This window comes from Chaetodon trifascialis, chromosome 7 (genome assembly GCF_039877785.1).
Source record: "Chaetodon trifascialis isolate fChaTrf1 chromosome 7, fChaTrf1.hap1, whole genome shotgun sequence".
Lineage (NCBI taxonomy): Eukaryota > Metazoa > Chordata > Actinopteri > Chaetodontiformes > Chaetodontidae > Chaetodon > Chaetodon trifascialis.
In genome coordinates this window covers 9839341-9865933 of record NC_092062.1, presented here as the reverse complement: position 1 = coordinate 9865933, position 26593 = coordinate 9839341, and the positions used below count along the sequence as shown (strand labels likewise).

General features: G+C 45.3%; 2 protein-coding genes across 3 annotated transcripts in view; one reads left to right on the top strand and one right to left on the bottom strand.

Annotated features, from left to right (window-relative positions):
* LOC139334314 (teashirt homolog 1-like) overlaps positions 1 to 21610 on the bottom strand; it is a 36555-nt gene extending 14945 nt beyond the window's left edge. The window contains exons 1-2 of one of the 2 annotated variants that reach the window (XM_070967121.1): positions 21437 to 21610; positions 18757 to 19327 (exon numbers count right to left, since the gene is read on the bottom strand). In XM_070967121.1, coding sequence (XP_070823222.1) covers positions 18757 to 18796 — 40 coding nt within the window. In that variant the 5' untranslated portion in view covers positions 18797 to 19327; positions 21437 to 21610. Of the gene's footprint in view, positions 1 to 18756; positions 19328 to 19532; positions 20428 to 21436 lie in introns of those variants that run through there. The other variant, XM_070967120.1, reaches the window with a different exon arrangement.
* On the top strand, positions 20427 to 25671 carry LOC139334317 (prostaglandin reductase 3-like). Its single transcript, XM_070967126.1, has 2 exons — positions 20427 to 21250; positions 23617 to 25671. The coding sequence occupies exons 1-2, from the start codon at positions 20967 to 20969 to the stop codon at positions 24545 to 24547; spliced, it is 1215 nt and encodes a 404-aa protein (XP_070823227.1). The 5' UTR covers positions 20427 to 20966; the 3' UTR covers positions 24548 to 25671.
* The last annotated feature ends 922 nt before the right edge of the window (positions 25672 to 26593 follow it).

The following is a 26593-nucleotide window of genomic DNA, read 5'->3' as shown; positions in this document are numbered from 1 at the left end:
CAACAGATCTTTGATATGCACACGCAGCTGCTTCATCTACTTCCCCTTCATTTTCTGCTCTCCCAGACATGCAATCTGTCCCTCTCTTTCCCTTCTTTCTTTACTCGCTCCCCTCCCTCCGCCCTCCCTCCCTCCCTCCCTCCCTGTGCGAGTCCTGGCTGCTGCAGACATTTGATCTGGCTGCCTTGTGATAGATTGACAGGTAATGAGGAGGTTGAAGGGGCGTTGGAGACAGGAGCAGGTGTTCAGCACAGTCTTTTTGGCCAGCACTAAGCTGCCATGTCCTTCACTGCTGCACCGCACCACTCCGCTTCCTCCCTCTCTCACTCATTCTTTCCCTCCTTCTTTGCTCCCTTCTTTCCACCATCCCCCCTTTCTCTTCCTGAGAGAAGAGGACTATGCAATCCATCACACGGTGACACGGTCGGACATAGACTGTCTTTATATGGGGAAAAACGCATGGGCCATGGAAATAAATAGAGAAACGAACATCGAGTCCCAAGCTGGCAGCAGCAAACTAGGCCTCGGACTGATCAGTCAAACTGTGTCGAGGAGAGGATGAGACTGATTTGGAGCATCCTGAGTAGAGGAGACCGCTATGGGTATTTTAGAAGCTGATACTGGTACATCTTTGACTTATATCATGCTAAAAATGCACTCTTAGAAAAGCCTCTGAAACAGCATTTCAACCATCGTGCAATTCTAAAAGTCTTTTGGAAGCCAAACTAATGACATTCGTTTAGATTTCGCAGCTCCACAAGGCCGGGAATGCAGGTTTCATTGCAGGATTTACACACTTAAGTTGGTGAGTAAATCCTCCCACACCACACTGAGGAGCATTTTCTGGTCAGCCACCTGAAACAAAAACATTACTAACACATTCGTATTCGCCTGCTGTAGTCAGGCAGAAATCTTCACTACATCATATCAGAGGTGGGCAGCCTTGTTTGGCCAAATTCCAACACCAAGCCAATATTAGGAAAGATACTGTACAGTATATATCAGTCTGACGCTACACCTATCTGAGTCACTCCACACTTTGACCTGTTTCAATCCTGCTGACATAGCGAAGCACCGCTGTGCATCATACCTCACAAACTAAGGAGGAGGAAAGAGCAGAGAGGAGGATGATGAGTGGGAAGACGGAGCAGAAATCTGAGGATGGGGAGAAATAAGGACGAGATGAATCAAAGATGTGCTGCCAGTGGATATGAATGCTTTTAAATGTGCAGTAAAGATCGTTCGCTTTGGCTCTCAGTGAGGGTGAATTACTGCGTATCTGCATTTAGGTTTTTTTTTTTTTGGTTGGAATTTACAAGTAAAGGCAAAGCAAAATGTATCAACAAAAATCACAATGAAAAGAATTTTCTTCATTGCTCGAGAACTGAGTGCAGGAAATCTTTGTTCTGGGGTTGATCTCGTCTTTAACCTGTAATGTTTGGAGCTTTTGGACCCAGAATGATTAGCGCTTGCTGCAGTGGCTCTGGATCACGTTAAATCCAAAATAATTTCCAGGATATGGGAAAACTTTCTCTCTGTCAAAGCTCTGTGGGACATAAGGCCAAGGTCTAACGGCTCTGCTAAAGCCACCACGGTAGCTTTGAAAACACCATAAATGCAGTGAAGGTGGAGCTTGTATTGTCGTCCTAGGAGCCATTGGACAGAGACGGTGGGGGGAAAACAAGGCTTGAGCCTATAAATCCACCCCTCCAGTTTATTACCCAACATTAAAGGACATGTCACCCTCCTAAATCAGCAGGCCGAGAGGAGACAGCAGGGCTAAAACAGGGAGCATTTACATGTTCTCAACATTCCTGAGAGGTGAACAAACCACTCGACCACCTTCCTCCACTTGTATCAACATCATAGTTCAAACTATTTGAGATTACGCACTACATGATGGATGCCATCGGCTTGCTGTCATGATGTGTCTTTCTGAAGCAGAGTGAGTTTGGATATGAAGAGAAATGTATGCTTCCTGTCTTGTAGCTTTTTGTTTTTATCAGCATTTCCCTACGAATGATTTAAACAGTGAAATCCAGAGCCCGGTCAGACGTCCGACCAGCTTTCTTATTCATAGCTACAAAAAATGCTTCACCTGGACAGTCTTACAGACAGTTTAATTATTTAAAATAACACCAGATAAGAGTGTGTAGAATTAAAGAGGAAGCCACCAAGCTTAAAATTAGCCTTTCCCAATTGTCACCCTACTCAAAGAGAACCTGTTTTCTGGAAGAAAAAAAAAAAAAAAAAACGTCATTGACGCGCAATCACATTCAAACACACTCGCCTGTCAGTTTATAACTCTCCTTCTCTCTCAACACACACACACACACACACACACACACACACACACACACACACACACACACACACACACACACACACAATGATACACACACTCACACACAGACCAAACGTCGTCCAACACACAAATAGACACCCACACATACACACTTTTTAAGCCCTCGCCTGGCATCAGCTGTCACACAACCTGTCTCGGAGAACTAAGCAGAGACAGACGCTGTCAACTTAGAGTGCCTCAAATGCCCACATCCAGCCAGGCAGAGGAGAAATCAAGCCTGTCTCCCAGTATAATTTGCGCTAATCCTTCATGGGAGATAGTAAAGTCTATGGCATATCTGCCTAATAGCATCAGTCACTGGCAGGTTCTAATCTCATATTTAGACCCATTTCCATCACGGACTGACGACAAAAGCACCAGCACAAAGTGTGATTACCTTCTTATTTTTTACATTTCTGCATGACTTGACTCCTGATAATGGTGGGAGGGGGGATTTTAAAAACACGAGAAGCAAAAACTTTGAGGTTCTTTTCTTAGTGGAGGAAGAAGAAAGTCATTTCAGGCAACTACAGAAGACAGGTAAGACAGGGAAGAGAAGGAGTAAAGTAAGTGGCGAACTGCATCAGGAGAGAAAAAGTGGAGGTAAAGAGAGTGAAAACCTTTCAGTCAAGAGCCTGCACGCACTCGCTCGCATTCACATCTACACATCCTCGCGCGCACACCCTCACACTCTCATACACACTCTCCTTTTCAAAGCGTTTACAACCTGTGGTGTTTGTCCTGCTCTGCTGGCTGCTTTACCACGTGCATTTGAATGCCGACTGGAGTGCATCCCTCTCTTTCAGACAGCGCCATAAAAGACGACACACACAATGAGGGCTCTTTTCAGCCGAGTGGGGCTGCCTGGGGGTAGGGAAGCACCTCCAAAACCGCCACAGCTCTTCAACTCTCAGGGCACAATGAGGAGCTGAGCCTTGATGAATAATAAGAGATTATTCATAAAGATGACAAACAGAATAGAAACAAACTATACAAAGTGTTTGGGATGAAAAGTCCTTTAGTTGCAGCTTTGCCTCTACAGAGTGTGTGTTGTCTGCGTGTGTGAGTGTGTGTCTCTGAGAGTGACCTGGCGAAAGGAAGGAGACAAAAAGAAGGGGAGGCAGCGCAAGGATCCTAATGAAGCCGTAAATCAGAGTCCGATGAGAACAGACGCTGAAGGAGGATCACATCACTGGAGATCAATGCAGACAGCTACGCACACACACACACACACACACACACACACACACACGCACACACAGACGAGAATAAAGATGAGAAACACTCAGACGCAAACACATGCCAGAATTCCCAAGTGAGACAGACTTATGAAGGTACAAGCGAGTACACGAGCATGAGCACGTACATTCATTCACGCACACAAAGTGACACACACTCTCATCTTCAATCTATTAAACTTCCTCTATGCTGTCCCTCCAGAACCCACCCATGGGCTCAGGAGTCCCACCTCCTTGTTCAATCCCGCTCGTCTGAATAATATCGGCCGTGATGAATGGCGCCATAACTCTGATATCCACAATCAATCTCTGCTTTAAAGACACATCCATCTTCTGTAATGCTGGGGGTGGGGGGGGGGTGCTCGCCTGACCTCCTAGTGGGAAGGTGGGGGTACAGGGAAGGTGGGGAGGGGACTCAAGGGTGCTGATGGAAAGGAGAAGGGGAATGGAGCATGCGGGGGGAGTTGGGGGGGGCAATGAGTGATGTCTGTCAGCTCACATCTGGCTGCAAAAATAAATGAGGCTTATGAAGACAAATGAAAAAGGGGGCTGTCTTCCTGGCCCCCCCACCTCCCTGACACACACTCACACACGGACGGACAAAATACAGGGAGAGGACAGAGGAAGGAGGTGAAAAGACAAAGAGGAGAGAGGGAGGAGTGCCAAGGTTTTCTGCACGTCAAAGCTAAACACTGAAGTTGTCGAATACACATGTACATTTAGCATCACCGCTAGCTGAGCAGTCCGTCGGTGCCAAAACACACTCCAGAGCTTTAGCAGAACTGAGCAAATGTGATTGTTTTACTGTGCGTCTGCTAAACTTGGCAATCAATGATCTGATGAAGACTTTTTTCTCAAGAAGAAAACAAAGATATCAAGATGGCCACTGATTGAAACTCATACTTATGGCTGTGTGAGCAGGGGGAGGGGGACAGGGGAGTGTTTAGTGGGCTAGGGGGGTTTAAAGAGTGAACTATCTATGACCTGTGAGAAGGGTCACCCCTCAGTGACACCGCCTCTGAATATCTTCTTAATGATGTACCATGTCTTTTAACCCCCGCAGACAGAGCAAGGAAACATTATACTGTCAGGAGGGCTCCCCCACAACTTCTTCTTTTTTTACCTCTTTTCCCCCTCACTCACTCACTCTCTCTCTCCGTCTGCTCGTGCTGCCCCGAGTCGGATTCTTAATAATTAAACAGAGAATTTCACCCAAACTTTCTCAGCTGTTCTCCAGGCTCTCTGATCTGCCAGGACCTGGCTGGATTCTGTACCGACTGCTACAAGTAAAAATATAGTCTGTTTAGTCTGGTTTTAGAAAGCAAAAGTAAGCAAGCAGACACAGTTTTCAAAGCGTGCTCACAAGATGTAGCAAAATGTCGTGCACTTAAAACACTTGCATGCACTGAGAAAAATGTCCTTCCACACACATTTTGATCAGTCCTAACCGTCTAATATTGGTAGCCACCAAAACCCGGTTGTGTAAACTTCTTTTAAAAGCTGCCATAAAATCTGGCTGCGAAATGGTAACACCGGTCCAGAATTACATGGTTTCTTTAGATATGGATTCCACATAAATTTAGTCAGATTTTACTTGATTTCCTCTCATTAATGTTTTGACAGGAACTTTTGCTTTGCAATTGTTCAAATAAAAGTAGTACAAAATAAGACTTCAGTCAGAGGAAACATGGCAACAAGAACGACATGGCTTCTTTACTGAGACTACACGCGGTTAAAGCCTCTCTTTAAGTCTAATCTGGCTCCGGTGGAGGAAGGGACGGGCACCCAGGTGAGATAGTTTATTGATTCTGGAAGTGGCCAGGATGGAGTTAACCCTAGCAGGGGCTGATGTTGGGGTTGGACAAGGGGTTGGGATGAAAGGTGAGCCGATGATGGATGAGAGGAAGCTGGAAATGGGGTGCATGCGGTGAGGTAAGACATTAACACAAAAAGTTGTAGATAAGCACGCCACGGCTGGACTGACGTAGCTTGCAATTGTGACTGACACGTCGGTTACAACAGGCGTTCCAATGTACAAGCTGTTCTGCAACGTAATGCGTTCTTAAACGGGCCCCGAGCATTCAGTGCTGTGACCCCGCAGACCTCCGACTGGGGCCCGACGAGCCGGGAAAGCTGTAATCTCTCTGTCAAACAACTCTTCAGTAGCAGGTAGGGAGAGTGTGAGAGTGTGTGTGTGTGTGTGTGTGTGTGTGTGTGTGTGTGTGTGTGTGTGTGTGAGAGAGAGAGAGAGAGAGAGAGAGAGAGTGTGTGCGCATATAAATGTTTCCAGGCCATGAGGAGATAAAATGAATAAAAAATGACAGCAGTAAGTGAAGAATGATGGGGAGAGTGCTAACAGCTATGCTCTAATAAGGCTACAATAATAACAATCAGAAAGATAACGGCCATCTTTAACCAGATCAGCATCAGCAAGACAAACAATCTCTTGCCCTGGAGCAGCATAACACACACACACACACGCACACACAAGTTACTAATCATTTGCCACCGAAATCCAAGCAGCAAGGTAAAGCTGCTGCATTAAATATGTTCTGCTTCCAAACTTTAGGACTACAGTATATGAATATCGTCACTGGGTGATAATTTTATGAATGACTATAAACAAGTTCTGTGTAGGTTGAACTGGTAGCTCGAAGGCTTTTGAATGCTCTCTTAATGTGATTTATTCTTTCAGATTTTCTTCAAAGTTGGACTGACTTTGGCTTTAAGGTATGGCAAGTGTCTGTTCTCAGTGGGGCAGCCGTGCATACACAAACACACACACACACACGGCGGCGGCTGTGTGCGAGTACAGGGAAGACAGAAAACATTACAGGGCCCTTTTTTTGGCACCAGGCAAAGTGAGTGGGGAGGGCGGAGGTGGTCGGGGGGGCAGAGAGGAGAGAAAACGAGGAGGAGAGTGAACGGCGGGGGCGGGCTGAGGGAGTAGAGATGAGGGAGGAAGGGAAGGAGGGAGGGTTGAGCGTTGGAATGAACTCTCTCAGGCTTTGTGGTGCACGTTTCCCAAGGCCCCCGCCTGGCCCCTTTGATAAATGACACATGTCATTCTGTCAGCTTGTGACACTGCAGCTGGGAGGCCCTGTGATGTATGGTTCTGCTGAAAAAGGAAATCAACTTTTTTCCCTTCTCTCTCTCTCGCTCTCTCCCTCTCTCTCTCCCCCATTGCTGTCTCCCTCTCTCTTCCCTTCTTTCTCCCTCCCTCCTTCCCTCAGCCCAGGCTGAGTGCATGGCCTTTTTATATGAGGATTTAGGTTTCCTCTGGTCCAGTAAGTCCCCCTCTGCCCTCCTCCCCTTTACAGCGATAGACAGGCATGCATGCAGCCAGGTTGCGGCTGGTTTGTTCTCCTGAACACACTCACACACACACACACACACACACACACACACACACACACACACACACACACACACCCGCAGTGACGCAGCTTTTATGATCGTGTACAAAGCCGTAACCCGAGGAAAAGGGGGCAACGCCACATCGGAGGTGGATCCAGGATTTATGGCTAAAAGCCGAGGAAGTAAACAAAGTACGCACTTTTTAGTAGGGAAGGGGGGGGCAGGTGGAGAGGGGGGCAAGATTCCGGTTGGGCAGGATGGCTGGTGTCTCCCACTGGGTCATCTGTCATCCATGTGTCTGACTGGAGGACGAGCACACACAGCTCTGGAAACATCGCACATACACACACTCCCACAGGAACTGGGATGAACTAAGAAAAGTATGCCACACACACACACACACACACACACACACACACACACACTCTTACGTGGGCATATACAGTATAGACGCAGGCAGATAAATACTCACACTCGCAAAGAGATTTCAGAGCAAATACCCACACTATCAATCTTCAAACGGTGAAAAAAAAAGGAAACAAAGATGCAATGAGATATTTCACAGGGCAAATGAGTCTAGCCAATGAGCTGCTCCCATAAGGCCTGCCCTAACCCTCCCTTCCTGGCAGATTAGCCTATCACGGCATCCCATTGACCTCTCCACTCCATGCGCCGCCCACGCAATGGGTGAGCCAGCATAAAGAAGACCAATCTCTCTCTTTCCCTTTTTTTTTTCTCTAGATACTCACTTTCTTACTTTCTCTCTAATCATATCCTGGTTCTTTCACTTCCTCGCTCTACCCCTCTCTCTCTCTCTCTCTCTCTCTCTCTCTCTGTCTTTACACCCCTCCTCCCTCTCGTTTCTCTCTCAACGGCTGACCTGTTATCAGCGCTCTGGAGATTTAACAGCCAAAAGAAAAAAAAAAAAAAAACAGCAGAGCTTGAGTCAGGCGTGACGGTGGGACGTTTCCCTGTGTCGCCTCTCAATCTTCATGTGATCACACACACACACACACACACACACACACACACACACACACACACACACACACACACACACACAAACACACACACACACGATTCAGCAACCTCTATAAGACAAACACATTGATTTGGAATCAAGCGGATGTCCAAACATCATCACAAGTCCAGTCCAGTAAAATCATCATGAGGTGATGGATGTGTGAGTCTGAAATCACAGGAATGAGGAGCAGCATTCAGGCCGTTCAGCCGGGCTGCATACACACTAATGAGTAAGAGTTCACGATGTGTTGCTATGGGGACCAGGGCTACTTTGACTACAGGAGAGCAAAAGAGCGAAAGACACAGAAAGACACAGGGGGAGACAGCGTGGAAAAGAAGGAGAAGTTGGTGAGAATCCAACAGACAAAGGAGGAAAAGAAAGAGAAGAGTCAGATTAATACAATCGTTCTTTTGCCGTTAATTAAAAGATTTTCCATGGCTCCAATTCGATGTATTTTGTGTTTCTTGTGACATACTGGACTACACGGTTGTCAAAATGACCTCTTTTAACTATGTTTAATTGTAATGTAGCACTTTGATTGGATTAAAGAAGGCAATAATATTTTTAGTTTTTATTACTCATCGATTTGACATTTATTGGCTTATTGGCTTAGAGCATTTTAGTATCATTTAATACTGTTTGATAGGGAAAATATTTAGAATTTTTGGTGGCTTGAAAATTATCAGCTGAGGAGGAGAGAAACTGAGGCGGAGAGAGAGGGAGAACAAACAAAAGCTCGTAAAGGAGAGCAGCAATCGTCCCGGACTGCGACCACCCGGGGGTCACGACCTGCCTACGACCCCTTCAGATGTGCACTCTGGCCAGGGTGGGGGGTGCGTGTGTGTGAGAGGGGTGGAGAACAAGGCATCATTAGGGTTGAGTGATGAGTGGTGGCCATGTCTGACGACTGCAGGGTAGAGCTCCGCCACAGGACCGACACTGCATTTATAAATGCCAGAAGGCCTTCACAATGCCGTCAACAGCACCAGTGCAACAACTGTGTGTGTGTGTGTGTGTGTGTGTGTGTGTGTGTGTGTGTGTGTGTGTGTGTGTGTGTGTGTGTGTGTGTGTGTGTGTGTGTGCGGTTGGGGGGGGGGGGTTGAACCACCACTGGTATGAGCCCCCTGTTAACAAGCTGCCTCTGTGACCCACAGGATATTGCTATACACATGTAGACAACAAACACATTGAAAACACACAGCGCCGCCGCCACTGGAGGAGCATTCCTACTGCTAATGTCCATCTGCATGAATACTGTGGCCACTGTAGCCATTTTGTTTTCCTTCAGTCTCCTTTTTGCCCAAAGTTTGGTTTGAGCGGTTTGACTTTCTCTTTTAATCACAGCTGGAGGAGAGGAAGAGGGAGGCATGAGGAAATGAAGGAAGTGATACGACAAGAGGGGCAGTGTGTGGAGGCAGGATCCTGGGAGTGTGCTGTCGTACGCGTGTGTGTGTAAGGCGGCAGTGTTGGACTCCAAGGTCAGCCGATAAACACCACATTCACAAGTCAAGAGTGGAGGAAGGTGGAGAACCTGCAACCTCCACCAATTCCTCCAATCCCAGCCGAGCGCTCGCCTCAATTAATCACTGGAATTGTTACACCATGGTAATACCAAAAACAATCTCCATGATCACACGCACAAACAAAATTTCAAATTGCTATCATCCATCTCACCTGCCCCCGTTAAAGGGGGAGGGTGGGGGCAGTGGTGAACCATTCATTGGCCTCCCTCTCCGTTCTAAAGGCCTGGCCAGTGAGATGATGGTGAAAAATTAACGGCAGGCAGCCAAACAAGTAAAGGCGCCAGGGTGAAGGGATCAATGCACGGCATCCGCGGCGGGAGCAGCTATGTAAAACACTTGCCTTAAGTCAGCCGCATCCGGTTAATATTTAATCCCTCCATCCATCTCCACAAAGAGCATTTCCCTTTTAGCTTTAGCTGCCGTTTACTTTGATTACACACAACCGTTTGGGGTGGATGGGGTGGGTGGGGTGCGGGCAAAGCAGGAATGATAAGAGAGCATGGTGGGTGATTTGCATGGGGATGGAAAATATTCTCAGGTTTGATAATCGCTCGGAGCAGTCTAGTGCCAGTGTGAGACAGAAGAGAGGAGGTAGGCCCGAAGAAAGAATTAAATAAAAAGAGAAAGAGGGAGAGAGGTTGAGGAACAGGAGAAAAAAAAAGAAGGTTATGCAGAATGAAGCTCCGAAAAACAAACTGAATTTCACTCCGAGGGGTTGCCTTATTTAAAACAAGAGATATGCAAATAAAGCAGGAGTAGCGAAATAACCCTGATATTATCTTCCTCGGTTATTTTCTGTGGCAAATGATTTCTAGGGAGGAAATCCAAAACTGTAACTCCCAAGTGAACATGCAAATCCATCTGTGTATTCTTGGGGAGCCTTCTGCGCTCACTCTCATGTTGCTTTTTCGCATTGCTGTTTTTGCTTCCTCCTTCTACCGATTGAAGCTTCTCATGTTTATTCTGCGCCGGCACTGAAAACTGCATTTATTACAGAAGCCGAGTAATAACTACACAGCGTCAACAGCATGGCACACGAGCAGATAATAACTTTAAAATTCATACAACATATGTGCATGTAAGGGTAAATTATATGGTGTATAATTAGACATAAAGGTACGTAATACTAAACTTTATGTCTCCCTCTCTATTACTCATACACACACACACACACACACACACGCACACACACACTCTGTCACCACTTTGGCCGACTGAATCTGAGTCTCACACACATAATGCTTTCTATTACACTTGAACAATTAAAGGGAAATGAAACTGCATGCCACCGCGCTGATTTAAACCCCTAAAAAATTGAGAAAATATGGCAAATGGAGAACACACATGCTTAAATCTCCCCTTTTTTGCTGTAAAGCCAGAAGCCTGCCGACCCAAAAATGTGTTTGTCAGCCAGCGGGTTTACTGGAAGGGAGCCTTCGAGATGGGCGATGGCAACTGTTCATTTTCTCACTCATTGACCTCAACTCCTCACTTTACAGTGTGGAATAAATGCGGATCTGTATTAGCCAACAGGGTGAGTACCAGAGGATCAAGGGAACCAGGATCTAGGTTAGTCTGCAGCCGCTGCATTGCAAAAGGTGAACACACCACACACTGTGCACAAACGCACCCAGACACATCACAGACACACACACACACACATCAAGGATGTAATGAAGGGGCTTTTTAACCTGTAGAATGGAGTTAAACACCATATTGCGGGCTGATATAAATCTTTATAATTGAGGGTTATTTAAAAGGCAGTAATAATCTGATGGAAGGGTCTCACGCTGAAGTTAAATCATCGTTTTTCGGCGCGGACGTCATCGCATCTTTCTGCTAATGCTTAGTTACCTGACGGCAGAGCAGGATTCAAACAGTAGATCACAGTTTGAACGGCTACAAATGGAGAAAAATGGAGGCCGTCCACCCCCCTGGCCGTATACCTAGAGACACATCACTGTGATCACTAATACGCCGAGCTATTGACCAGCGGGCATCTGCCTCTGGCTGCCGTTTCAAAGGGGGAAGAGAACCGGGGCTGCGGGGCCTGTGACAACACTGACAAGGGTAAAGTGTTATTTCGCTCGCACGCCGACAGCTGGACAAGGGGGTGGTAGGGATGGAGGGGGTTGTCATAGGGATGGAGGGAAGTGTGTGTGAGTCGGGAGGGGCATTCGGCCGACCGGGCAGTAATTCTTAATTGACACCTGTCAGGATAATGGTGGCAGTCACAGCTGTTGTGGGAGAATTTGTCCATCGTCCCGTTTATCTGTCAGCTCTAATACCCATCCTAAAAGCTTCCCCCCACACATACACACCCTCCAACCCCATCCCACTACCCCTCACCTTGCAATCCATCCACCCACCCACATAGACCCCTACCCTTTACACCATCTTCTTTGATGGTGCTGTTGGACTAAACATTGGAGCCCGCTGCCATCAACCACTGCTCTTTCCATCTCTCTCGATTCCATCCAATTACTGGGACGACAGTATAAATAATGCCAAAACGTTACATTGCTCCACGTATTCAAACCATGTTGGGATGACAAAGTATTTGAGGAAAAGCGGCTCCAAAAAAAATCAAGAATGCACAGTTAAACTCTTTCACTCCTTCCCTCATTTGTTTCCCTTTCAGCTTTTTCATTTCTCCACCTAACTTTGTCTGATGAGGTACGACCGACAGACAGGGGGGGAAAAAAGCAGCAGTTTAAAAAAAGAAAGAAAAAACATTTTTTTCATCCCCGTTTTTCACTCACCCCGTCCTCCCCCCTCCTCCACCAGCAGCACTTCTCTCTCTTTTCTCTCTGCTTTTGAGTGGCAAAGAACGAGCATTTATCCAGAAGAGAGGGGGATGTGAGATGAGAAACATGCTGGAGAGGGGAAAAGAGCAAGAAATAAAGGGAGAGGGAGTGCCGAGCAATGAGAGGAGAGATGAGAGGTGCGTGAAAGAGACGGAGAGAGAGAGGGGGAGAGAGGTGGAGAGGGATAGAGGAAGAAGAGACGGAGGAGAGGGAGGAGTGCGCAGGGGTTGGGTGTCCCTGGATAGGGCTTTTGCTCTTCTGTAGTGGGCCCATCTCGTTTGTCTTGTTTGTTTGTTGGCATCAAAGAGCTGCCTCTCACTCCCCCTGCTAACTGATGTAATGAGTGGGTAAGCTACATGTTTTTTTTTTTTTTCTGCGCTGAGGAATTCAAATACTTATTAGACAAAATATTCTGTAATTGCTCATCTTTTATTGATAGAAGTAACATGTTAAATTTGGCTCTAGCAGACTTTCCCATAGCCTCTCGAGGAGGCACTGCACTGATCAAGAGAGCAAATTTACCCTCGGCAAATGTAATACTTTACTTAAGAAAATTTGAGATGTCAATTTTTGTGCCTTAAATGCTGCACGACTTCTTCTCTTGAACGCTTCCCCTCTCATCTTGCTCATGTCTTAAATTGTGTGCCAGGAAGAAAAAAAAAAAAAAAAAACTCAACACAACATATGAACAAATTTTTCATTAATGAGCTCAAAAGCCTTACATCCCCACTGTGGAACAAAATGTAATTACTCAGCACAACACAAATATTACATAGTAATTAAGCACACTTAACAAAGAGCTGATAACAGCAACAGCACGCCGTTCATCAAAGCTTTGAGTCCAATCTGAATGTGAAGTTTAAAAAACGAGTTTGTTATGCTGCTGCAACACTTACAATGAGAACAAGAATTCTTTATTTGGGGGGAAATTGTTTTTCTATGGCAGTCAGGAGTAAGACTGCTTGTCAGCCCAGTCCCAGAGGGCTGCTTTCTATCTGTTTCAGACTTGATTTTCTCAGACTTGGATTTTTTTTCTTTTTTGGATCCCATGACTTGCTGCTGTTTTTATGTGCTGCAAGGCAGGCAACAAAGCACATCTGGCTGCTTTAATGATATGATTTCCCATCATACTAAGCCACCTCCATTATGACCTCCCACAGAGACATGCTGGCTGCACTTAAGCATTAGGTGTAGGTGTGTGTGTGTGTGTCTGTCTGTCAGTCAGTCTGACTGTCTGTGTTTATGGTTGACGGTGTGTGTATGTCTAAAGTGCAGCAAGGGCAGCACACCGCTAGTGATGGTAGCAGCGTGCCCTGAGGGCAGCTTTTGTTGAGAATGCCCCGGAAAGATCCAGAAAGAAAGACAGAGAAAGAGACGAGGAGGGGTATTACTGCTATGTGTGAAATACATCCTTATCTATGAGAACAGGAAAAGCTTAACACATGCAGCTTCAACCTTGCTAACATTTTCCATTTGACTAAATTAGTTATTCACTGATAATCAATACCAAAAAACCCCATTTCATGTTGATCTGGACAATGTTTTGGAAAACGCAATGGAATTTTTTTCTGTCTGCAAAAGAACTGCATTTGCAAGGATAAGAAACGTAACTAATGCATGTTAACTAAGAAACAAACACCACACGCACACAGACACACACTAACACAGGGGCACTTGTGGTGACTCGAGGCATTAGAAGAGCGAGCTGAGCATGTTTGACCTTTGACTGCCTGAAATCCCAGATGTAAATTTAACTAATAGTTTCAGAGGGTGGCGCGGGAGCAAAAGTGGCTATCGACGAGGTCGATCGATGCCACCTGCTAACGACACCACCGCTCCAATTAGCGTAACCTCAAGTTGGGTCCGACCGGCAAACACATACACGCTGAGGGGACTGCCCAGGAAACATGCAGGAAAACTGAAGGGGGGGGATAAAACTGGCTGCTGTGGATCAATATGTGTTCCTGCTCTGTCTGATATCCCTCGTTTTGACTGCGAATAGTGAACAGATATGACAGTCAGAAGTGAGAAATATGTGGAGCTGCTGTTGGAGGTTGTTTTCATGCTCCTGTGGGGGAACGGAGAGGGGATCTAAAGGCAGGCCCTGCTAAAGAGGATGACTAACGTGGCGTGGTTACCGCTACACTCGTTCAAGTTATTCATTCCAGGAAAACTAACACCGGTCAGTGCTAAGCTACAAACACACACACGCTCTCTTCGCCTCTGTCTCACTCTCTCTCTCACACACACACAAACAAACATACACACACTTTTTTCACTGAATTCTTACATAAACTTCTCCCTTCTCAGAAGCTGCAGAGCCTTTAAGGCATCGGAAGTTATAAGACAGTCCAACTTTCAGGCCAGAGACACTAGTTACTTTGCTCAAAATCAACTTTTCATCAAAACAAGACTGTTCTAATTTTCAGCAAGGAGGGTGGTGTTCAAAGCTGGCAATGTGAAAAGCGGAAAAAGCACACCTAGAGGCCATGCACGGCTGTATTCCTTAGGACGCTGGTGTAGACAGAAGGGTAGGGGGGCACAAAAATCTCAGCATGCTGATTATTTCGAGGGAGAATATCACATAACAGCATCGTCACGTAAGAGCACAAAGGTCGCTGTGTAATCTTAGCTACCCCGGGCATGCAAAATCATTAATCCCTGGGCACTGTGATTCTCTTGCTCGGAATAAACTGCAGGCCCTCAGCGAGGCAGCTACAGCAATGATTTGGGAGGACGTTCGGCCAAAGTACGTGAAAACCGTGTTATGATGTGGTGGTGATTTACTAGCAGGGCTGCAACACATGCGAAAGTGTAAAAACTTCCAACAGAATGTCTGGATTTTAAAAAAGGGTTCGTGGGATTACTTTGGAGTGCTGATATATCAAGTGGTTAGAACAGGCCTGAGTCGTGTCATTAATATAAGAATAAATAAATCTCTCGCAGTTGGAAAATTTCCACCTTCACATTCCAGCCGAAAACAAAGAGGAAAGTTTGCGCGGATGCACTGCAACCTCGACACGAACATTAAGCTTTCTAATTGAAAGGACTCAAAATGCAAACAAAGGAACAGTAGAAAATAAAGAGAGAACAGAGGGAGAGAGGATGATGTGCTGTAGCTGGTCTGGCTTGCTTGTTACAAGGTTATAAGAGTGGTGGGGGTGGGGGCGGCGGGGGCTTACTGAGGTCATTAACTGGCATTGTCTCCTGACGTGATTAGTCAGGTAGCAAAGTCCATTTGTCACCTGCACAGGCAAATTGAGTTGGTCCTGCACTAGAGGCTATGGGGACTGTATAATATCAACTTGATTACATCAAGGCAGCTGCGGACTTGACACCTTACTGAATTTGTCAGCATTAATCGTTAGGGCCTGTCACAAATCCATCAGCTCCACAGATAATTAGGGCTCTCTCTAATGAAGCCAACGGGAAGCAACCTTACCCCCCCCCCACACACACACACACACACGCACACACACACACACACACACACACACACACACGTCTTTCTTATAATTAAACATTGTGCTTCGCAGAAATAACCGCGACTATCTTATCTGCTCTTCCTCCTCATCCTCCTCCTCTAAGACTATGTAAGCCTGCCTTGGATGAAAGACAGTATCACTCCATCCTGACTTTTAATTGTTCCTGCCTTCCCTCCTGTCCTCCTCACCTTTAAATCGAGCGGTTTAGTGATGAGGTGAGGCTGCAAGTGTAATAACACACACACACAGGGACATGCATCTGTGCATGGAAAAATGGAAAGAGGAAAATTTATACTTTTTTTACACACTTTCCAATGCAGGTAGTCAAGGTTGCTCTCAATCTGTTTGGGTTTCTAAACATGGATTCTGAAAATTATAAAAAAGATTTTTTTTAAAAGCTACAGAGCTATGAGAGCTACAGACAGCACATTTTTATCTGCAAAAAAAAAATGCCATTAGTATTGGCCATTTTCTGTGCATCCCAACACCACACAAACACACACACACACACACACAAGCTTCAAAATATTACTTGAGAAAACCCTCTAAAGATAATAATTACGTGTCGAAATATGAATTATCTGTTAGCAACTATAAGAATTGCATTAAATAATCCTAAAATTTAAAGACAATTTAAAATTTAGGGGAACATTCAGTGGTTGCTACGACGCCATTAAATACATTTATTTACAAGCAAACTACAAGATGGAAAAATTCCCTGCAACATTTGTGCAACTGATTGTCAAACTCCACAATTATGACTTTAGCAATTTCTAGTGTTGTGGGATATTTTATGCAGGATTTGGCCTTGAATCACTAAAATGAACATTACATAACAAATGATATTCTCCCAAAAGATACAAGGTGAGAAAAAAAAAAAAAAGGAAAGAAACCCGTCGAGACAGGTCTGCTATTGTTGTTTTAATTGTCTGAGCTCTGATTTCCATGCACAGTCCCACCATGAGCAATTTCCTCTCTGAGCAGCAGCACAAAGAGGAAGCCACAGGTCAGTACCAGCTCCCAGTGGAGCATCAGGCTAGCCTAGAGTGTGTGTGTGCGTGCGTGCATGTGTGTTAGTTATTTGTTGCTACTGGGAACGTGGAGTGGAGGGTGTTATCTCTGACCGACTGTCATGTTCATGGAAGAATGGAAAGCATCCCCTGTGCCAAGCTGTGATTGACCATTACAACCCATGATGTGCATGGCACTCAGTGGACAGTGTAATGGATCAATGGTGTGCGTGTGGTGCGTGCATATGTGTGTGTGTGTGTGTGTGTGTGTGTGTGTGTGTGTGTGTGTGTGTGTGTGTGCGTGCGTGCGTGCGTGCGTGTGTGTGCGTGCGTGTGTGTGTGTGGTGAGGGGAGGGAGGGGAGGGAGGGGTCACAGCGATGTCATGTTTTCATGCCTCCATCTACATGCAGAAGCTAAACGGGAGTCATTCTGCTCCCACCATGGCCGACCTAATCCAGCGGGCTCTGTGGCCACAACAACCAAAACTCTCTCTCACACACACACGCAAACACTCAGAAAAGTCAAGTGAAGCTCAGTATCTAAATCTGAAATCTTTCTTCGTAGTGTGGGCCAGAAATCATGTGAGAAGCGCTCTGCCAGAAAGGCAAAGTGGGGAAAGAAAGGAGTCGACAGCGAGCACCGGTTGAATGTTCTCCATCCTACACTCCTTCTCATCCTCCTCCTCATCCTCATCACCATCATCACCACCAGCTCCCCGCTTTAAATGATAAAACCTGCTGAGTTCAAAGTCTTCGTCTGCTGGCCCTCCTGTTCGACCCGCTTTGCACCTCATATTTCAAAATCTCTTTAAAATTCTGTAACTGTCTTTTGTTCACTCCAGTTGTTAATGCCTAACTTCAAAGGCCCGGCCTCATTAGCACAGAGGTAGAAACCCCTGTCACTCATTTACATTTGTTTAAAGGCTGCGGGGAGACGAGAGAGAAAAGGGGGAGTCCAAATCCAAACCACTAGAAGTCAACCTTGTCGGTCCTCTGCCAAGACCTGGTTTTATCAGTTGGTCACATTGCAAATATAATACTCCCCTCCAGCAGTGGATATTGATTTCATTACTGGACTGATTCTTACAGAGAATGTGGGGAGAATTTGGATGTGAACACGTTAAAAAAAACCCTCAACATTTATCTCTGTAAAGAAATGGCATAGGAGGGGAATCAAACACCTGATTAAAAAAGGAGTGTTTGGGTTGATTTTCCCTCTGATCTATTCAACATACACTCGTCCTTTCGTCTGCATTTAGTGCCTTCCCTTAAATTAAAATGGGCTGTTTTTCCGTCCTAATTCGCAACTTTTTTTGGCTTTTCGGTTCCTGGTTGAGACAACAGGAGGGTTGTGCGCGCGCGCGCGCGTGTGTGTGTGTGAGAAAGTGAGTGGCTAAACCTACCAGAGGCATGCCTGTCTTCATGGAAGGATTTATTGATGTTTATCAGGGATGAATAGATCAAAGACTGCCACATGACAGGCGATCAATCACGCATCAAATCAAGGATGGCAATCCTCTAATAAAATAGAAAGAAAGGAAAAACCGGCTCTCGCCAGTTTTCTCCCCCTTCTTTCCCAGTCAATTATTCATCATTACTCACTCTTGAACCTCAAAAGCTGCCTTTTATCCCCCATAACATGCCATTTAGTTTATCTCACCATTCTTAAGAGAACTTTCCTGGCAAAGGAGGATAAAAAAAGAAAAATCTCAAAGTGTAATTGCGCATACATGTGCGTCATTTGCGCAATTAGACACATTTTAAACACAACTGTGGGTCAGGGGTTGAGTTGCGCGTTGTGTTAATAATACAACAAATGTAGTTTAAACTGAGTTGTAAAATAAATCTCAGCATGCAGCACACGTAGAGAATGTGATATGGAAGGAGAGCTTTTCATTTGCTACTTGTAAATAAAAACTAGTTGGCTTCTGGGATGGGAAATGGTCGCTATGGAGGGGCGGGTTATACCTGCTGATCGCCGCGGCTCTTGCTGCTTTCTCCTCGGCATAGTGACCGTCACTTTCCACGGTGCTTCTCATGCAGGAATTACAAACAAATCAAGTCTATCAGTTTTGGAAAATCATCCCGTTTTTCGGGGGAAGGGGTTTTGATCTCGGAGCTGGAAATGTCTTCTTTTCAAACTGGCTGCTGTTTTTTGGACTTGATAGCTGGATCGGCTTCGACAACAAGCGGAAAAATTACGAAGGGATTCGGCCAGCTCCTGATACCTTCATGTCCATCAAAGATCATCTTCCTTCATGTCTCTCGTGGCAGGGTACAAAAAAGAAGCAGCAGCAGCAGCAGCAAGAAAGCACCTTGAAACCCAAGTTTTCAGTTCACTCCCCCGGAAAAAAAATCCCCCTTATCTCCAGTGCTCTTTGAAGGGGGACTGTACTTCGCTGCGCCTTTTACGCACACCAAACCTAAAAAAATAAATAAACTCTGGCGGTAACCAAACAATTAAGTCCCGTGTAAGCGCAGCACGCAGCTCTGATAAGTAGTGTATCCTTATGTTTCCTTCTCTTCTTCTGCCAGAGACCTGAAACAGAGAAAGGGGAGAGGAGAAAATAGATAGACAGGCATTAGATGGGTTAATGTCAGTCCCGTCACCACCACGCCACCTCAGCCCGGATCCAGCCTCACCAGTCCGGCGGAGACTTTTTCCTCCCTCCCCTCCTCCCCTCTTTCTCTCCCATTGAAAAAATAAAAATAAGCGGGACGACCGGGCTTTCTCTCTTACTTACGTTTTAAGAGTCTTGGAAATAATTTCCACCGCTCATCTCATCGCATCATGGCCAGAGTCGTTTTTTTTTTTTTTTTTTTTTTTTTTTTGGAGGGGTGGTTGATGCGGTGGAGAGGATATCACTTGAGAGAGAGGGGAAACAAACAAGACGCAGGCGCATCCAAGCTTCGCCAACAACAGCTCAGGTCGACATGGACTAAAATATTTGTCTCTTTAAAAAGGCAAAAAGAGGAAGGAAAAACTCCAGGGACTGATCCGAGGTCTCCCAAAAGAGGAAAAATGGAAACGCGGTGGATCCAGAAGCTGTTTCAGACAGTCTCAACTGATAGACAGACGCATCGAGTGGCTTTTCCTGCTACATTTTTACTCCTCCCCTCTCCACAAGCGTCACCCCTGACAGAGGAGCCTACCTGTCAATCTTTTTAATTGTCTTGTTTTCCCCCCTCTCTCTTTCTCTCTCTCCCTCTCCATTTGCTCTAAAACATCCAGAACCTCCGACAAAGGGAAAGAATCATTTCGGAACTTAACGGCAGATCAGCTGAAACCAAACTTATACGCACATGTATGGCAAACCTCAAGTACTACTCAACAATAAGGCTGTTGCAACTTAGATGTCACCCTTAGGTGATAAAAGCTGGCCACTGGTACAGCAGGAGCCACAGGTTCGACTCCCACAGGGCTTTAGTGGTCCAATACGGTGTAGTAACAGTGTTACACGATTATTGTGAACAGCATCGATGCTTCCAGAAAATGACAGTCAGATGACAATAGATGACAACACCGCCACATGAAACGTGCATGAACGCAACGCGAACAGCACACTCTGACAACCCGCCGATGCAGGCTTTGGTTACAGGTGTAACATGTGGGCGCAAACATATGTTTCGGCTAGAGCCCCCTCCAAAAAAAAAAAAAAAAAAAAAAAAAAAGGAAAAGAGAAACGCTGGTTAAATGAGAGCGCCTTTACGCAACACGTTCTGCGATTATATTTGGCATTTTTTGCATGTTTGAGGGGATTCGTCGGGGTTGGCGTGGTTTTTTCGTGGGAGGAAAGCGGTTGAGGATACGTTAGGAGACGAGGATTGATTTGTTTCACCTTACTAGGAAGTGAGTGTTGTGTCCGGGAAGGGGAGGGACTCCGACGACAAGTCTGGGGCGCTGCTGCGCTACTTACAAGGCTGCGCCAGTGCAACGTTTTTAATCCCGAATACTTGCTTCCTTTTTTTCTTTTCCCTTTTTGCATAAGTAACCGAGAGTCCCGCTACAAAGCGACGTGGCTTTTATTTTTGTTTAACAGCGCGTTTTGGCTGGCCTGGCCTGCACGCTGTGCATGTGCAGAGGGGAAGAGCCTACAGCGCAGGCTAACGGCAGTCGGGCTCATTACTGCCTCGAACGTGTGTCAAGTTGTCCATGAACTTTGTCACATTTCGGAGCCATGTCCAGCCTGCTACTGACGAGAAACGGCAGGAGAGCGATATCGGTAATCGGCGGAGGGCGCAGAGGCACAGACGCACTTTCAGGAGTTCATCCGACTGCGCGGCGCTTTATCATAGACATGTCCTACTCAGCGCACTTCATGGATTTTAAAGGATCCTCCATACCGAGCAGCATGAGAAAGCTGGTCGTAAACAAGCTCAGTCCTAATTTCAGAGAGGCCGTGTCTATGCAAACGGTTGCGGTTCCGACACCCGGGGACGCGGACTTGCTCGTCAGAAATCGGTAAGTTGTTGTTTTTGAAAGGTGGCCAGAAACAGACACTGCTGCTCTCTCTCTCTCCCTCTCTCTCTCTCTCCGCGCCTTCGCTATAGGTGGCCCGACGCGTGTTATGCGTTCTATTTGTGGATCATTATTTGATGTCGATCCATCACAGTAATGTTGAGAAGTTGCATAAAGGGCTCCGCTTACCTCGATTCACCCATGTCCAGCACCTGCGATCATCATCATCATCACAAGATGGCAAAATACGTGAGGAATAAGCGCTGTACTGTAATTCCAAGTTCCGCCCTCTCTGCATTTGTCTATCAATCCATCTCGGCATCTCTCTCTCTCTCTCTCTCTCTCTCTCTCTCTCTCTCTCTCTCTCTCTCTGTCCTCCTGTCTCTCTACGTCACCAAACTGCAAACAGAAAGTCATGGAGGGGGGGCTCAGGCTGGCATCAAGAGATGGAGATGATGGAGAAGGAGATGCGGTGTTACATGGCGCGGGAATTGCAGTATCATTGCTCTCATTCCCAGCAGCAGAAGCCAGCAGTGTATTCACCTGAAGTCAGTCTCCATGCCTCTGTGAGCCTGACACAGACTCAGTGATTCAGTGATTGGTTTACACATTGATAAACACTATTAAACTACACCAGTGGAAAGGCGTAAATGAATGCGTCTTTTGAAAACATTAAGATTTCTGGTTCTATTTCTGATTCAGCCGGAGGTAATATCTTACCCTAATTTTGATTTACTACTACATTACTGAGTGAGTGTATGCCTGATCTGATTCTAAAAGTGAAATTAGCATTACACAAATGCACCTCAGGGTTTATGGTGGTGTTTACTGCCAATAAAATATGTAGTGTCCATCAGATTGAGTGGAAGCGTAGTACATTAGCATCTCACTGCAAGACAGTGTTCAGCTGCTTGTGAACTAAGACCTTTGACCTTTGTCTGTGTTAGTGAAGCAGGGATCAGTGAAGATGTCTGAACTAAGAGAGAAACCATAATATTTCTGTTTGTGGCATTGTAGTGCAGGTTGAGAACCTTGCGTCCTGTATCGCACAGTATCGGCGCAACCTTAATGAAATACGAAAAAAGATTAAATGAGGAATCTCAGAGTGAGAAATTGATCATTGAAAAGCTCAGGACTGCCATGAAAGAGGTGGATTTATTCACAGGGAAGGAATGAAACTTAGTTGTTCGAATTTAAATGCATTGTTTGAGCAGATCTCTTCGACGTACAGCAGCTCCTCAAGTCTCTGTGCACCCTCACACTTCACCCGCGTGCACACGTTTCAAGAAAACGTAAATGTAGTCACATAAATGGTAGAAATGATGATGATGATGCTTTTTATGATGTTTTTTGAACTGGACCATCATGCTTGGTTCCAAATTCTACATTTTCTCTTATTTATTTATTTATTTATTTATTTATTTATTGATAAGAATACACTCTTGCACTCTACAGTACACACTCTGAATACACTGTTTGCTGTTTTGCTGTAAAGCAACTATACAGACCTACATTTCATTTAGTGTTTTTCAAAGTCGCAATTGTCATCTCACAAATCAGCGACACCTGTCATGTTATCATATTAAAATGCTTGTTTGGGTTTTAAGTTTGCTGAACGTCGTCTTGGTGAGATGATTGTTAGATTCACAAGTGTCTCTGAGGTTTTTGTTTGAACAGACCGTGGATTCACTGTCACATATCCACTTATTTTAATTTGTCTAAACTCTAGTGGCCCTGTATTTTTAGTTATGTGCAAAACTGATTCTATAGATGTGAAGTCGTCAAATCAAGGTGTTCTGTTGTATCACTGTGACCCAGCTATAAACCACAGAAGCATTATCTACGAGCTCAAAGTACACGTGTGACATGCACAGTAATGAGGCGCAGCATGCGTGCCGCTCTAAAAGACTGTAAATGATTTATTTATACATTCCTTTCTCACATATTTGTTTCCAACATGTTACCAAAGTAAGATGAAAACAGTCGTCTTCGTGTTGAGGCAAGAAGCAACTATCTGAGATTTTAAAAGTGCAGTTTGTTGTGGGTGTCTCTGAAGACAATGAATCATGACATCATGCTATGTGTTTTGTGATACAAACCTTCCCCTGTCAGGGCTGGACTGTTCTCTTCCAGAGAAAAAGGAATCATTGCCAAAACAAAGCGGAGTGTTTGTGCCCCGTGCAGACATGTCTAGAGAGGGAAGCCGAAGCCTTGACCTTCAGACAGGAATTCAGGAAACGCAAGCTCACATTAATGACCACCTAAACGCTTCTCTCCATGATCGTGCGTGTGATGTGTGCATTTTGTCCACAACGTCATTTTACTGTCTCACCTTTAATCCACAATTTGTTTTTATGTTTGTGTTTCAGTTATGTGGGAATCAACGCCTCTGATATTAATTACTCAGCAGGCCGTTACGACCCCTCCGTGAAGCCCCCCTTTGATGCCGGTTTCGAGGGTATCGGTGAGGTTGTTGGCCTCGGCCTTAGCGCCAGCTCCCGTTACACCATCGGGGACACTGTGGCCTACTTCGGCAGCGGTGCGTTTGCTGAGTACACGGTAGTGCCAGCCAAGGAGAGTGTGCCCGTCCCCACGGTGAAGCCAGAGATCCTCACCCTGCTGCTCAGCGGTGCCACGGCCTACATCGCCCTGAAACGTCTGGGCGACCTGGCCAAAGGTGAGACAGTACTGGTCACGGCGGCTGCAGGGGGAACAGGACAGTTTGCAGTGCAGTTTGCCAAACAGGCCGGTTGCCACGTGATTGGAACCTGTTCATCCAACGAGAAAGCGGGCTTCCTCAAATCAATCGGCTGCGACAGGCCGATCAACTACACCACAGAAGACCTGGCGAAGACGCTGAGGAAAGAGTATCCCCAAGGCGTAGACGTGGTGTATGAGTCAGTTGGAGGCAGCGTCTTGGAGCTCGCAGTCAACAGTTTGGCCAACAAGGGCCGGCTGATCGTGATTGGCTTCATCTCAGGGTACCAGACCGCATCAGGGATCCCGCCCTTCAAAGGGGGGACGCTACCGGTCAAGCTGCTCCAGAAGTCGGCCAGCATGCGAGGTTTCTTCCTGCCCCACTTCCTCAGTGACTACAGGGAGGCTCTGGGTAGCATGATGCAGATGTTTGCCAAAGGGAAGCTAGTGTGTGAGGTGGACGGTGGGGATTTGGCACAGGGGGGGAGGTTCATAGGCCTGGAGTCAATCTTCCGGGCTGTGGACTACATGTATGCTGGGAAAAACCTGGGCAAGGTGGTGGTGGATGTGGCCCCACCCTCTGCTAATAATAGTAAGCTGTGATTTACTGATTATTAATGCACTAAACATCATACTTGAAATCAAAAGATTAATAAGCTAAAAATGGAAAATTGTATTATGTTCTTTATATTTGTAATATGATTGATTTATACGCAAGTAAAGCTACACAATGCTTTCATGAATAAACAACTTTATTTTCTGCTGTCATGGTTTTGGAAACTAAAAAAACAATACAAAAGGTTTTTCTTAATCTCTCATTTGCAAGACTGAATTTAGAGTGAAAAAATCTGAAACGTTGATGATAATGGGAATTGTTGGTTTCTTTGTAGATAAAAGAGCTTGGTCTGTACCAGCTCTATATGGAAAGTGTCCTGAGACAACTTCTGTTGTGATTTGGCGCTATACAAATAAAATTGAATTGAATTGAATTGAATTGAATTGAATTGAATTGAATTGAATTGAATTGAATTGAATTGATAATATTGCACAAATATTCTGATTAAAAATTAGAACCTGCAGCCTCTGAGAAAATATTTTTTTTACAGTGTATTTTAATCTTGTGAGCCTACCTTCTGCTACAAGCCCACCTGAAATTACTCCAGACCTGATGCCATAATGTTGCTTGCTTTTAGCACTCTCACGCACTTTATCTACTATAAATGTTTTATGATAGACTCTATTGTTTTTCTAATAGGGGCTTACATTGGTATGTGCTTGTCAAAAGTGAATGCTGTTCCAGGTGTGCTTGGTATTTCATTGCCTGTTTGTGGCTGACAGAAACGGCGTTCACACAATCAGTCTTTTCATTCACATGCCCAGAAGCTGCACATAATAAAAAGAATTAGTCCAGCTAACCAGGAGTTGGACTAGAAAATGCCATTACTTTTCCTCATGCAAGGAAAAAAAAAACACCTATAGTTTATGTACTGTTAAATGTCCTTTGACATTTTTTTCCCCCGTTTCTGTATTTAATTTAGTACTTAATTTAGTTTTGGTAACAAGAAACAAAGTAGCACAAAATACATGTGTTAGGATGTTTTGCTGCATGGTACATCATTTCTACATGAAACACAATGATTAGACTTAGAAGATAAGAGATTATTACAACTTTAAAAGCCTCGAAAGGTGGAAAGTTTCAAGGACTGAACATTTTAGTAACCCCATTTAAAAAAAAAAAAAAGCAGAAATGAGATAGCGTATGTTGAAGCTGTCCATGTTGTGTTAATGTACTGTATGTTCTCTAAAACAAACAACTGTTCCTACCTGGCAGGGAGGGCTGTAGTGTTCATGCACTGTGAACATGTTATTTCCTCATCCAGGTGGCCACTCAAAATATAACCCAGTGTGAAATACGTTACAGGTGTGACCCCAGCATGCAAAGCTGCTACCTTCACCAGACGGCGCAGGAAATCAGAAACACACCAGGCCAAGGCTGTTCTGAATGCGTAGTGTTGGAAGTCAGAACAAATATGATGGTCTTTGGCATAGACAGTGGTCTCTGTCAGGTTTAGTTAGAGTCATTACTGAAGTCATATAATATCTTTTACATGCAGTGTGTGTTCATATGAAACAGTTGTGTTGAGTATTAACTACAAACAATGAAAATATTAAAGTATCACTCAAAAAATGAAAACTTTAAAGTGAAAACTGAAATTGAAGTGAACACAAACTAACACAAAAAAATGTGTTGAGTTTCTCTGACCAACAGAACAAACAGCACTCGTTAAATTATTGCAATCACCTCTGCAACTTCACTTTTTGGTCAGGCTTTATGGTGCAAAAGCAAGCTCTTACATGCCAGCCTCGCTTAAGGAGAGAGACATGATGATGCACGTGGATGTTCAGATGAATTTAGCATGCTTGAGTACCGCGTGCATCCATGTTGCACAGCGAGGACGAGGCCAGGTTTAGCATCTCTTCAATTACCAGGAGAGGCCTCGTCTTGGCGTCCTCCAGGGCCTACCTGTACCTCCGCTGATTAGTGAGCAGTCACAGCCCCAATTAGAGAACACAGGAACCTGGAGAGACAACACTCTTTATTTAATTGGATTGTGTTGCAGTCGGAGGCTGCTAACTGGCAACGTATTG